Source organism: Triturus cristatus, chromosome 5_1 (genome assembly GCF_964204655.1).
Source record: "Triturus cristatus chromosome 5_1, aTriCri1.1, whole genome shotgun sequence".
NCBI lineage: Eukaryota > Metazoa > Chordata > Amphibia > Caudata > Salamandridae > Triturus > Triturus cristatus.
Window position 1 is genome coordinate 950,725,412 of NC_140587.1, and position 14,310 is coordinate 950,739,721.

At 42.9% G+C, this 14,310-nt stretch overlaps 1 protein-coding gene across 50 annotated transcripts in view; it reads left to right on the forward strand.

The window, feature by feature from the left end:
* EPB41L3 (erythrocyte membrane protein band 4.1 like 3) overlaps positions 1-14,310 on the forward strand; it is a 904,669-nt gene that overhangs the window by 745,490 nt on the left and 144,869 nt on the right. For 40 of the 50 annotated variants that reach the window (XM_085606026.1, XM_085606030.1, XM_085606031.1 and 37 more), the window contains 2 exons: positions 13,306-13,383; positions 13,839-13,940. In XM_085606026.1, the coding sequence (XP_085462152.1) occupies positions 13,306-13,383; positions 13,839-13,940 (180 nt within the window). The remainder of the gene's footprint in view (positions 1-13,305; positions 13,384-13,838; positions 13,941-14,310) is intronic. The other 10 variants (XM_085606055.1, XM_085606035.1, XM_085606051.1 and 7 more) reach the window with 1 other exon arrangement.

Sequence of the window (14,310 nt, forward strand, 5' to 3'; positions counted from 1 at the left end):
GTAAGGATGTACCTAGACTCCAAAATTCCCAACTCTTTTTTTTTTACCTGTTTCCTCTCCTTACCTTCTTAGCTATGCCATCTATCACACTGTACCTTAATCCACTCTCATCTCCATTGTATACAACTATAAAGTGTCTAGCATCAGAATTCTTAAACGTTTCCAGATGTTGCACTACTCTCTTATTGACGAGTAGTGTAGTACCCCTACATATATTTTAGGGCAAGTACATCTTAATATATATACACCACTAATATATATACACCACATATTCACCTTTTACAATCTGCATTTGCATGCGGTATTAAGCTCATTCAGACTCCCCCGCCACCCATTTCTACATGCTTTACACTTGCTACATATTAGAAAGTGTTCCTAAGGTGTCAACCACAATTTCTTGTCCATCCTGACCTTACTCCTGACTAACTGATCTTTCATAGATTTAGCCCTCCTAAAGGTGATGAGAACTTTCGTAGGTATTTCATCACCAATTATGGGATCACCTCTCAAACAGTGTTTACCCATTGTAGCTCTTTCTTTCTTATCCTTTGTATTACATGTGGTGATAAACAGAAAACTGTCACCTGTAGAATGTTTCTTTCTTCTATTTTTAAACAAGATCTCCTCTCTTTTTGACTTCATCACCTTACTTTTGACTGTGTGTAAAATTGTCGTTCTGTAACCCCTAAGTTAAAATCTCCTAATTATCTCCACTTTGATTTTGCCATACTCTTATTCAGTACTGCGTATGCCTTTAGCTCTCAGGAGTTCTTCATACGGGATACTCCACTTAGGTGCAATTGGGTGACAGCTCTTCGCATGTTACCAGCACTAGCTGTTTTTTGTGTTTTTCACCATCCCATTAGTATTCCCTCCACTTGACAGATACGCATGAAACTCAAAATATCAAGCGAGGATGAAGAGCATAGCGCAGGGAGTCCGGAGCTTTGGTGGAAAGAGGGACAGTAAAAGAGTGCGGCTGCCAAGTCGAGTCAGTAAGCAGCTAAGAGGGAGTCGGCTGACGTCTTGGTCTACCGGTACAACAGCACCATCACAGTGGGGGAGTGGGTGTTGCAATGAGCTGCAGAAGCAGCTGACAGTGCTCATGACACTGGTGTGCCTCGTGCACCCAGCCTGTCAGTTACAGTCTCTCCCAGCTCATGGATTTACCCCCAAACCGCTGCCTCCCAGCTTCCACCTGGCAGCGCATAGACCTCTCCGCTAAGCCTGGCTCCTGCCTAGGTTGCTGGTTTGACCTGACTGCACACAGCAGCAGAGGCCATCAGGGAGTTGAGGTTGGGGCATCCTAGGCAGGGAAGGAGGCAATATCGGTTGAGGCATGCAATTGCCCCTTTTGGTTTTGGGAGATGAGCAGGGAATAATGGTGAGTGTGCTTGTTTTCACCTCGTCTGTGAGCCACTCCTGGCTAGCAGCCTCAGTGTGGCTTTTGACCCCTTTCCTGCTTTACTCAATTTTTGAACGCCCTCAACTCATCAATTGCTCAACTACTCTCCCTCTGTTCTCTCCGCGCCATCATGGTCTTCATACAGCCACCCCAATAAACCAAACGGAGGACAACATGAGAACTTGTAGTTCATTGCTACTACAAGCACATAGAAGACCCCATAAAATGTTGAAGAATCAAAAATGCAACAAATCCTTCAGCAGTAAACCTTGAATGCATGGTCTGCAGGTGCTGAGTGGCATGATGACGAGTAACAGATCCCAAAATAGGGACCCCTCTAGTGAAGAGCTTCAACCAGCAGCAACAATTAGGACCATTAAAGACATTCGGGCTACTTTTTCACTTAGCCAAAAACACCCCCCTGCCCTCCCAGCAGGGACCAATAGAAAGAGCCTGAAGAAGCATTCGCAAAGCAAAAGTGACTCAATCCTTCTAGATTCTGGGCCCATTGAGTACTAATAGCATTGTACCACAGCGCCTAGTCTGGTTGGACATACTGAATTGACTATCTGTGCTACACGCCTACCAGAGACCAGTCAGCTGGCTTGGTCAATGGGTGCCAGTTGCTTCATCCACCCTTGAGCCCCAAAGTAATAATAATATTCACCAATCAAAATGTGGTGCAGAACATCGAGACACCCACAGATCCCCCCCGGGTGGCCTAGCAAAGGCCTCAGTGTGAAGGTGATCAGGGTGGCCTGCTGGAACCAACGCACCCTACCTCAATCAACGGGCTAAGGTTAATGCAAGCTCAACCAGCTTAATCTCAGATAAGACATTGGACAACAATCCCATCAATGGTGGTCACCATTAAGCTAAACATGACTGGCCACAGGGCAGCCCTGAGTCAACGGCAGCGACCATCAATCACCTCCCCTACCCATTTTTGCTACAAGTGGATTTGATGACTCAGGGAAATAAGGGCTTGGCAAAGGGAGAACCTGAGATGGCCATCCTCTATGAAGAGTATAGGCCACCAAGTTATGTTATGGTCCAAAAAACCAAACTTCCAGCTCCTTCCCCTACTACATCGATGTCCCATATTAGTTCTACAGTCCACAGGATAAACACTCTGACCATTCTAAATACCTTTGCACCACGGTCAAAGACAACGACATCTACACACCAACAGCATTACAAATACTCTTCAGCAGTCGTGTTTGAGAATAATGAGACTGTATGGAGGCAGGCTCTGGACAGAGCAGTATTCCATTGTGCAGGCTGCCTCGCTGCACGCTGATAAACTAGACATCCAATTAACTGTTCTGCAAACATTAGCCACCCCCAATTATGGCAACTGACAGTAAACTGGACCAGTTAAATCAATTGATAGTTAGAGATCAACTGTCACCGACGCAAGAGTCACCCACAAATAATGAGTCACAGTAGCCCCCTAATTGAGGAAGTTGTGTCTTTACCTGATATAATGACAACTATGTTTTACGATCTGAAAGATGAAACTGCTAAAGCCAGAGTGGTCAGGGGTCACGGCCCAGGCAGTGTTAACCATAATACAGTGCCAATGGAGTCTGGCGCACCTGAGCAACTAGGTGCTGCTGTGAAAGAAGACGGACAGATGCATGAACCCAAAAAGTGGTCAACCCTTGCCTGAAGAGCCACCCCTAGATAATGCCACAAAGGAAAAAATGTGAAAGATAATTATGAGGCTAATAAACCCTTGGATAAGTGTCCAAACTCCATATAGCAGGTGCCCACAGAATCAAATGGCCACATGATGACAGCTCTCATGCAAGGGGATGAACCTCCCAACATATTGAGAAGCCCTCCACTGAGACTTTGCTGCAGTCAAGAAAGAATAAAAAAAGACTCAAGAAGCTAAATAAAAATAAGGGTAAAAGATTACTTTTAAGCCGTAAAAAGAAGAGTGCCAGTTCTATCACAAAATGTTTCCTCAATCTCTCTGCCCAAAGAAATTATTTCATCAAATCAGAGGCTAATTCTGAAAAGAATAGTCCAGACTAGGATCCAGCCCCTTAATGTCCCATTTTTCCAGCTAGGTATCCACCTCTGGATATGCCAAACAATCTGCCGGCACCAGTCCCTAATTCAGGCCTTGCATATGTTCTCCAGCAAGCCCCGGAACCATCTGCCAGCATTTTCACCAATAAGTGGGTAGTAAGCACTCCGATGACGTGGTGCACTCCCAGAAAAGAGATGGGATTATTTTTCTGAGTGAGGCTTGAGTCCAAATAGTGGTTGTGTGCATGGGTCCAATACAGAGTGCTTAGATTGGACATAGAAAAGGCAGATTTTGTACCCATGGGAGCTAAAGTCAGAGGCTATAAATCCAGTAGGACAGGTGGATCAGACCAAGCCCTCTTCTATTATTCATGCAACCCACTATTATAGCCAAGTTACCTCTGCCTAAGAAGAATTTTGCAGTGAGCCAAAGACTTTGAATGATACAGTTTGCCAATGACAGGACAGCACAATTCATAAGACCAGCAACAAGGCCATCTTATATCACAACTATGTCTCCCGTGGAAAATGAGACCTTCTAAGTAGCGAGAATATTATTAAACTGTGTTCCCATCTTCCTAGCCTGGAACTCTTCTGCTCTAAGAACTCTAAATCCATTGCCTTCATTCCTCCTGTTATAGGTGAAAATGAGTGTTCAGAGATCATCTTCACCTGCCAATCCACAATGCAAGTCTTAGAAGAAAATCATTCACAATGAGCTCAGTGGGGCAAAAAAATAGTGAAGCTCAGCGAAAAGAAATATCCAGTATTTTTTATGCTCGAGGGCCCCCCAGCAGGCAGAAGCCTGTAGACTGGGACTGGACCCACAGATAAAAATTAAGAGCCATCCCACTGTCCTTTTTCAACGTTAAAAGAGACTCTCAAAGGCCCTTTGTGATCACAGGCAAATGAACAATTGAGGCCCGCATGTCCGGTAAGAATTTGTACAGCCAACCAGCCAAAAAACATAGAATGGGCATGGCTCCTGGGAGCCTTAACTCAGTGGCGGCCCTAGTCAACGCCACACCAAATATTCGTATCCATAGTGTTCCCGACCCAACGGGGAAAAAAAGAAGCTGAAGATGGCTACCAAAGGTGGGAGCTTCCGTAGGAAGCCTGTCAACGTCACAGAAGGACACCAAATGGTACGACGTCGTCGACACCCACTAACAGCAACAACAACAAAAGAGAGAGAAGAAATACTACAATTCCGGACCCAACCACTAGATGACGGAATAATGGCCAGCATAGTGAATCCAGACACCTCTTCAAGCTGCAAAACTACACTGACAGGTAAGAAACTATTTGTTCATGGAATAGAAGAGGGCAGTCTGGAGCAGGTGGAAAAACAGAGACCATTTTAAATCTTAGACAGATGTATATCATCTCACTGCAAGAAACCTGGGCACTTGACTCATTTCCCTGGCCTGGTTTTCAAGTCTTTGAATCGCAGGCCAATCAATCAAAGGTGGTGGACCATGCCGCAGGCTGGAGTATATAGTGGCCATCACATCTCACTGATATGGCCACTACGATCGCTGTGGAAAAGGGCAATTTCATCATTGTCAAAAGCAACCCTGTAAATATAACTAACCATGAAAGACTATTGATCCTTACTGTTGGTGCATCTATCTTCATCTCTCCAAATAATAAAAGGTACAAGTTACTAGCACATTTGATGCCCGTATTGTGAACACAAAAAATAGAATAGCTAAAGGACATATGGCTAATCACGAGCGATTTTAATGCCAAACTAATAGATGTAGACCCAAGCACTATATAGCATGATGTTGACAACCAATGTTAGAATATGCCCCTTAATACAAATGTAATTCCAAAGACTAGATTAGCATGGACAAGAAATGAGGATTGCACTCAATGACATGGGTCTTCAACTAAAGAATGGTAGATTCACAACTGATTCACTACCGCCCTACACCCATTTCTCGCCCAGGAGGTTGGCCATGCTTGATTACATTTAGATATCAATTGTGAATTTCCTTTAAATAAGGGCGCTTAAAGTATTGCCTACACTCGTCAGTGATCACGCTATGCTGAAGTGCACATTGGATGTGCAAAGCTTCCATATGCCAATCAGATGGATTAGATGGTCAATGAAGCCCCTGGTTAGTTTAATCCCCCCCCCCCCCGTTGAAGAAGTGCTTGGAGAAATTCTTAGCTGAGGCCAGAAGGGCCTCTGTGAGGTCGGAGCCATGGGGGGCCCTGATGATACAACTTGACGAGGCCACCAGAGCAGAATCGGCATTAGTTAATCTCCGACACAGTGCCTCTCATTATGCCCAACTAGAAGAGGAAATAAGCTGTCTTAAAACAAAACTGCATAATTTCTTGAGAGTACAATGCCACAACAAATGAGGCAATTTGTCCATCAAAAATAACATCTGATCTTTAAGAACTGAATGCAGGAGGAAGATACAGTCGAAAAACAGAGAGGCAGAAATAAAATGTGCACCAATTCATAAGAACAAAAAACTTCCAGATGTTTTGGCGCCTACTCAATAGCATGACTGCAGACAAGTCGTAGGTAGCGCTATCTCTGACAGTTGGAGGAGCTCCTTGCTAGTTCCAATCTACAATAAGCATTTGCAATGCATTAGGTCTCGCATTTACGCGAGTTTGAGCTATTGACATTGCAAATAACAATGCCTATTGGCATTGTCATTTACAATGCCAATAGCTTTAACTCGTGTAACTGCGAGGCCTATTGCATTGCAAATGCTTGTTTCTGTATTGCAAGTAGCTGCTGGTGTAAATTATTTAATAGGACACACAATGGAATCATGAGTGGGGGATGAGGCGTTAGTGATAGGCTGGTTGTTATAGTTACTGTGTGGCAATTAGTCTGCCTCGGAGCGCTACATTGGGCAGAAGATGACCGGACGGAGAGGGGTAGACAGCATTTTACACTTTGTGGGGTAGATACCTCGTCCCTGGGGGGGAGAGGGGGGGCAGGGGTCGCTTACGCTGTACTGCTCTCAGGGTTGCTCTCAGGGGTCCAGCCTCTTGCTCTGTAGGGGACCGCTGGAGCGGTGTCCGGGTGGCCCCTAAGAATAGGGACCACAGCGCCCCCTACACAGGGTGAGCCTATTGCCGCTGCCCATCCAGGATGGCGCTGCGCCGTGATTGGTCCGCGCTTTATACAGGCATGAAGCCTCTTCGCCCAGAGCAGTTAATCATTCATGCTTTCGAGCAGCATTGTCTGGTCCGGTGGACTATGCACAGGCAAGCCACTGCCTATTTTTGTGCCCGAGTGCATTAACAGGCAGACTCGTTACATTCACTGCTAGTAGCCCGTCAATACAAAGTGCTTTGCAACTGAGGCAGTGGATTGTCGCTCACAAGCCTGCTGACTGAAACGTTATCCGTCCAGCAGGCTTTAATTGTTTATCGCATGGAGCGGCTGACGTTGACGGCAGAGGGTTAACAAACATCTTGTTATGTTGGGGCATGATTTAAAGTGAGCTTACATTTTGAGTAATAGTGAAAAATGGTCTAAGTAAAGGTAGTCAAAAATCGCATATTTTTCCCTCCTGCGAAATTTCAGACTTCCATTTAAAATTCGCCAAATTCTGCTTTGAATGTGAAATGTGGTGTAGCTTGCATCACACATGACTTTTCATGTGGGCGTGCTCTTCGGTTAAAAAATTATTTTGAGATACTGGTTCGAGGGAAAAAACTATTTTCTGTACAAATCAGACGCAAACATGATGCAAAAATAAGTTTTGAAATGTTACAATTTCTGCAACGTAGTTAAACTTTCTGCCAGACCTACCATGGTACGAGCTTTATTCCTGCATAAGGCACGAACCAGTCACAGCGCCTTCCAATATGTGCACCAGCAGTAACCTGGACCACAAAGAGAACAAGCAGGAAGTGGGATAAGGGAGGGGGTGGCAAATGGTGTGCACTTTCGCGGCCGCTTTGATGTTCTCAGTGGCCGCGCGGCTCACTGAGAACATCAAAGCGGTCGCGAAATGATCACGCAGGCTGCCAAATGGTGCGCGCGCCTGGCGCACATGCACTGTAGTTGGCGGCCTGAAAGCACTGATTTGCACTTCCGAATCCCCCTTTTACAAAAGCTCTCGCGAGAGCAGCGCTGAAGCGCCGGCTCAGGCGAGGCCTAAAAACAGGTGACTTTCAATCACGAGAACTTGAGGATGATCACTCTGCTTAACGAAAACGGCAAATATTACACAACAATTTTAAACCAGGAGTTGGAAAAATGGTTCAGGGACAGCCTGACCCATTCTAAGATTCTAAGGGGGATCTAGCATTGAGAGCAAATTGGTCTGTCTAACACACATGATCAACAAGATGATGGTAAGAAAAGACAAACTATTATATGCAGCATTCATTAGCTTTACCACTGCCTTTGATAATGTGTCGAGAGAAAAACTCTGGGCGAAATTAAACAAATGGGGCACTGCTAAATTTCTGCTCAATGCCATAGTTACACTGTACTCGTGCACGTGGGTCAAAATCACGGTCAGCACAAGTTGGGTTACATCTCCTAAAATGTATACCAACAAAGGCATCCTGCCCACCTTAATATTCAACCTGTACCTGGCTGACCTAAAAGGCCATTTGGACAAAGCAAGAGCCTTCCCCCCAAGCTCGCTGGCCAGAAAAGCCAAGTGCTCCAATATGCAGATGATGTGGTGCTAATCGATCAAACTTGCAGAGATCGTGGACCCATTGGGCAATTATTGAGAGTTAAATAACTTATCTATCAGTTGAATCAAGAGAAAGTTCATGATTGCTTGACGCAAATTAAAAAAAAGTAGGTCTGGGTTCCTAGAAAAACGATCAGGAAGGTGGCATCCTATAAATACGTAGAGATATGGCTGGATGAAAGAGGTTGACTCACCCCACTTTGTAAGGCCCAACAATGCTCCGTTAACACCTTGATATGGGCATTTTGCAAACTGCACAGGTCCTTGCAGTGCACAGATTTAAGAGCATTAATGAAGGGTGTAACTAGCAAGTTAATGCCATTAATAAAATATAGTGCGCTGGTCTTCAAAAATAGGCTGGTCAACATGCCTTACAGAGTCCAAGTCAACTGCTTCACAAAAATCTTCTCCTAAAGGATTTCCCACACAAGTACAAGTCCAACTAGAATTTAATTTACCAAGACAGCACCTGCTATTGAATGCAAAGTTCCAGTTCGCCTGCGTAAAACTGAAGAAAAGCCATGGCCAGGACCTTAAAACATCTACTTTGGTCGGCTATAGAACAGGAGAACTCTTAATGGCTAAAATACTTGAATAGTTCATTGAATAACTAAGCAACACACAAAACATGGTCTGCTACACTCCCACTATAGCAGACTTCGAAACACATATCAAAGCAAGCAAACCTCATCTCTGCAGTTCTTGACAGAAAGGCACTAAATGAGAAATTTCATGTCAGTTGGGATGCCAGTTTATATCCTCATTGGGCACTACTAATGTACTTTTCTGAGCCCCTTGCAAAGGGCTTGAAGAAAAGCCTATTGGTATGGGAGGAGGTACAGTGACACGGACAAACAGTGCACATTGTGTCACATGGGATCAGTCTCTTATGCACATAGTGTACATTTGCTATTGCCCCATAGAAAATTTTGGTTACAACCTATTTTAACATCACTAAATATCCACACTGACAATAAGGCAATTGAATGCTGCTTAAAGAGGGAATACACTCAGTTGTCTGCCAGTTTCTTGAAGTTTCTAAAAGTAGCCATTTCAGCCCTTTTGCCCAGCCCAATTGTACTGTGTTCCTCAGGAGTCTCAAACACTTGTGTGGTTTCGAGTCCCCATAAGACGGGGAACGAGTAATGACCATTAGCACTTAGACATCCCCTCTAATCTGCCCCGGGATACAAGGTTGCCATTTATAGTATTTTAAACAGCACTTTGAAGTACTTTAACTGGCATTCTTTTTGGCAGCAGATACAGCAGCCATCTACCAGTTTTCTGCTGAGCGCAGCAAATGTCTGCCTAGAACCTCATTGCAAATATAGCACTTTTAAAATCCTCACAGCAGCCGTTACGTGGTATCCCATCCCTCTGATGTCTGGAACAGCTCTTATCCACTGCTCCTACAGTTGTTTTTAGGTTTTAGATCTGTTTTACTATTTTCATATGAAAAGAAGTTAATACAATAATTAACCACCTACATCCACTGGCTGGTGTTGAAACATCAATTAGCGGGCTATGCATGCATCACAAGAGGAGGAAGCAAGAAAAGTAAGGAATGAAGAGGGGGTTGGGGGGAAAGGGTTCAGTGCGAAGAGACAAAGTTATTTTGGGCCTGAACTAGCGATCTCGTGTACAAAGGTAGTCTCAAATAGTTCAGTGTGTGTCGGGATCATCTGCTGTGGTTTAGAGGATCATCCGCAGGTAGTGTGGACAGGACAATTCCCGAAATTCTGCAGAGAGATAGTTAAGACATGGTTGCCACATCTTATCAAATTGGGGGAGGCGGTGTGTGGCCACTGCAGTTAGCTTTTCCATCCCCAATATTTCCCATAATTTGTGTAACCAGTCTAAATGTGTAGGAATGTCCTTGGTGCCTCAACTAGTAAGAAGGATCTGTTTTGCCGCGCCCAATGCTAAGCCAATCGCGCAACCTCTACTGGACTGCAACGGCTAGGTAAGTGGGTTGGGGAGACCCAGGAGGACATAAGTGGGAAATCTAGGAATGTCAGTATCAGAAATGGCATTCACTGCATCGAGGACCCCCCTAAAAGGATCCAAGTTTGGGGCACTGTCATAGAAGGTGGGTAAGGGTGCCCTGTTGGTCACACTGGCGCCAGCAGCAGCCACTGCCAGTGGGGTCCCAAGTGGCGATCCTAGCCAGGGTGAGATACCAATAATGCGCAGTCTTTAAAAACATTTCTTTACTAGTGATGTAAAGAGCTGAGGTTTGTGCGCGGTGTAGGATGTTGTTCCACTCCCTGTCTGTAAATGGGCACCCACATTCCCCCTCCCATCTTGCCCATGCGGTAGATTGCAAAGGAGTTTGGGGTATGACGAGGAAAGCATAAATATCGGACACAAGTTTTTTGTCAGTGGCGCGTGTAAGGAGCCACTTCTCAAAAGACGTGAGCAGCGACTGGCGTGTGGTCAGAGCCTGGCCTATGTCACCCAGTGTGCCACTTTCAAGTACTGCCATTGTGTCGTGTGGGGAATGTTATAAGCCAACTGTAATGTTGGAAAGTCCATGAGTCCTTCAGCATCGAACAGATCCCCAATTCGCTTGCAGTGGCTTCTTGCTAGGCCTGAAATGCCCCTGCAGTTGTTTTTAGACAGTTTTATTTACTGTTGCCAGCTCAACGGTGCAGACCCATTCTGCATGAACTCTGGGAACCCACTCAGTTAGTATAATCTGAACATGTGTGCTGTCGCTACCCTCTGAGTAAGCACCTATTTTTAATTTCCTCCTCAAATCTTTGTGTGCCCATATCCTTCTGATAAAAATCGATAATATAGCAGGTGTAAGATTAACACCATTGCTTTAAACCTTGTGATTGGTTACTGCAATGTCATTTAACAAATGTTCATCATACTTGTCAGGCATTTGTGTTCTTGCAGTCAAATGATACCGCTCTGTTGCAGCATGTTGGACTTTATTACTTTGATTCTGCTATTGATCCAAATCATATAGTGGCAACTGATTTGCATTTGAGTTTTGTAATGTTTTTTAAACAAATGTTTAATTTTATCTGAATTCCTTTAATGGTAGTGACGTGTCATTATAATGATTTTTTTAAATTGTCCAATTTCTTAATGATAAAATTCAAACTTTCAAGTATAAGTTAAACATAGTAAGTGTGTGCCTGGAATTGTGCAGATCTGTAAAACTGTGTCAAAGTTATCAGCAACTCAATGATTTTTTGACCTGCCATTTAACTTATCTAACTCCCACCCCTCCTTCCCCCCACCCTGCTGTATCAGATTTGCAGGAAACCTGAGATGCCTCCACAGGGCTTAATGTACAAACAGCCTACCAATGCACATTCATTAAAAGAACCAAAGTTATAACACATGAAAACAAATTTGATTTCTTGCAAACTTTGCTGCCACTTAATGGGTCTGCACAAAACTTGCTATAAACATTTAAGACTAAACATAGTAAATATCTACGTTAACTGTAACTTGCGCCTCCTCCATGCACTAGTTATACCGTTTTATATTCTATAAGTTATAGTATCTAAAATAATAGCATTTACTATTATACTTATAACATCGTAAATCAGATGATTAGTGAGAACACAGTGCATGTCAGAGTGGCGAATTATAGTTCATGTAGTGTGTCTAACGAGTTGAATACACTGTGTAAGGAGGTGCACAAGTTATAAAAAATTTAAGGTGTTGCGTAAATTATAAATTAAAGGGACAAGTTTAGCAAATAAACTTTTTGTGTAGTTTGGTTTGTTTGCAGTTAAGGATAATTAAGTTATATTCATTAAAAGGTGGTGCATAATTTATCAATTTAAAGTGTAACTATAACTTTAGAATTTGTCATGTTTGTGTATTTTAAGTTTGGTTTGCTTAGAAAGAATAAGTAAAGTTTTCCTAACTGTAACAAAGGATTAACCTTTTTCCTATTAAATTTCATATGTATATATGATGTCCTATGACACTGGTGTTTACCTGACAAGAAAGGAATCAAACTTAAATGTAGAATGCTAGTCTTCCCAAAAACAGTTTAAAAATCTCAAGCAAATGACCAATTTCTCTGCCTCCTAAATGTAGATGGTGCATCATCCTTGACATCACCATGTGTTCAACAATAATTCCAGTTTTCAATGAAACATAGTGTTAAGTGCACTTCCGAACAGTATCCAGAAGACTCTTCCTTGTTCACAACATCAATCTCATCCCCTACTTGACCTGCATTGCAAACAGAACTCACCCTATCCTGGTCTGACAAAAAATGTCTGCCTGTAATCAGAAAATCATACCTATATTTCCGCTGACCTTATGACCTTTGTGCACCATCTTCACCCCAGTTATGACTGACTTAGTGCAATAGTGGCTCCACCCAGTTTTTACATTTCATCTTTCCTGTTCAGAAAGACTGTTCCTATAGTAGGTCAAAAAATCCAGTCATGTTTGAGAGTGGTGGTACTTATGTCAAAAACTACACATTCGCAAGGTGAACAGCACCGGTCAATACACTTGTCATATTGCTCTACTTGATGAATTTGAGAGTCCGGCATTTTTAGGTTACTTAGTAATCTGAAATCGGAAACGTTTTAACTTTATTTCGGGTTTTTTTCTGACCATGCAAACGTTCTCCACACCTATTCAGTGGGCCCACACAGAACTAACCATTAGCTGTCCTAGTCACTCAGGACCTCGAATAGGCCATTAAATCCAGTAATGTTCCAGAACAGATAGTTTTGCTAGAAATGCATATTTTAGTGATTGCCGCTTGTACTTTTCACAAAGAAACACTCACTTCCCTCCATCCCTCTGATATTGCTGTGCACAAAGAACTTAAAAACCTGTATCTGGAGGCCATTATTTTGCTATTCGATATACAGCATAACATGGGCGCGTTCTGTGTCCAAATTCCATCAGATGAAGAATCAAATTTCACAATAATGTACTACTAGTATGACATGAATGAGGTGCCAGAGGTGCTGTAGAATACAGAGTATCTGATTACCAAAACCATTAATTTCTGCAAGAAATGAAGAGAATCCTAAAATGGAAGTTGATGCCTTGTAGCTTATACCAAGATTAGAAATCATTGTCAGTATTGTCTCTGCAAGGATATTCGTTTTCAGCCTTTGTTACATGTTGTTACAGCTAAGTGTTATTTTCTTCTTGTCTCCTATGTGACAGACCAAAGAAGACACAGAAAACGCTGAACAAATTGCAGCTTTGGAGCAGGCAAGCTCTACAATTATCAGGTCCCAGCAGGTACAAATGACTTTGAATCTTGTCAATTGCCCAAAATCTACAGGGTTTAATTTCTTTTTGTAAGCAAGCCCTTTGTCATGCTCTGTTTCCATTTGTAAGCTATTGCAGCGAGGTAGGTATATGATTGTCTGTTTTTGTTCAGCAAGAAGAATGAAGGGGAAGCACCTCGATTGTTAGCCTGTCATTGGTTTCTCTCCGAAATGCTCAATTGATTTGGTCTTTTTGGAGAAGCCTGAAAAAGGCTTTATAAAAACACTAGTTTGCTATTTTCTCAAATCGTACCATATAAAATAAATACATTTTTTGTTCGCACATGGAGACAAATAAAGCAGTTACAAAACGTGACACACAAGAATACTCTGTTTTATGATGCAAGATACCTACAGTGCTGGAGTGTATTTTCAAGTAGTCTTGGTTGATGTTGATAAAAGAACTCTTATTGGTTTTTCCTTTAGCCATGGGGCATAGAGAAGAGGCTGCAAGAGGGAAAATCTGCTGGCTCTGTTGTTACTTCTCAACAAGTCACTATCCAGAAAACTATCTCGTCTTCCCCAGAGGTTATTTTCGTTTTATTTAATACAAACTAAGGCAACTGCTTAACTATCTGCTTAACTTCTCTACCTTATTTCAAGTGTACCAGTCCTTAAACGCTTCAGCTCATACTTAATGAAAAGCTGTCCGACATATTTCATATCCATGTCTGATGTAAATGTATGAGACGTAAATGTTGGTCTTCATAGCCATGTTCACTTATGATTTAGTACTGTTAGTACATAGTGCATGGTCCGACTCTGTCACGAAAATTGTTTTGAGGTATACTCTGACTTAAAACAAAGCAACTCTGCCATTTTCCACTAAGAGCTATGTGTTTCTCACCAGACATTTTATGTACACCCTACAGCAGTAGGACTTGACAGAAGGGCCTAT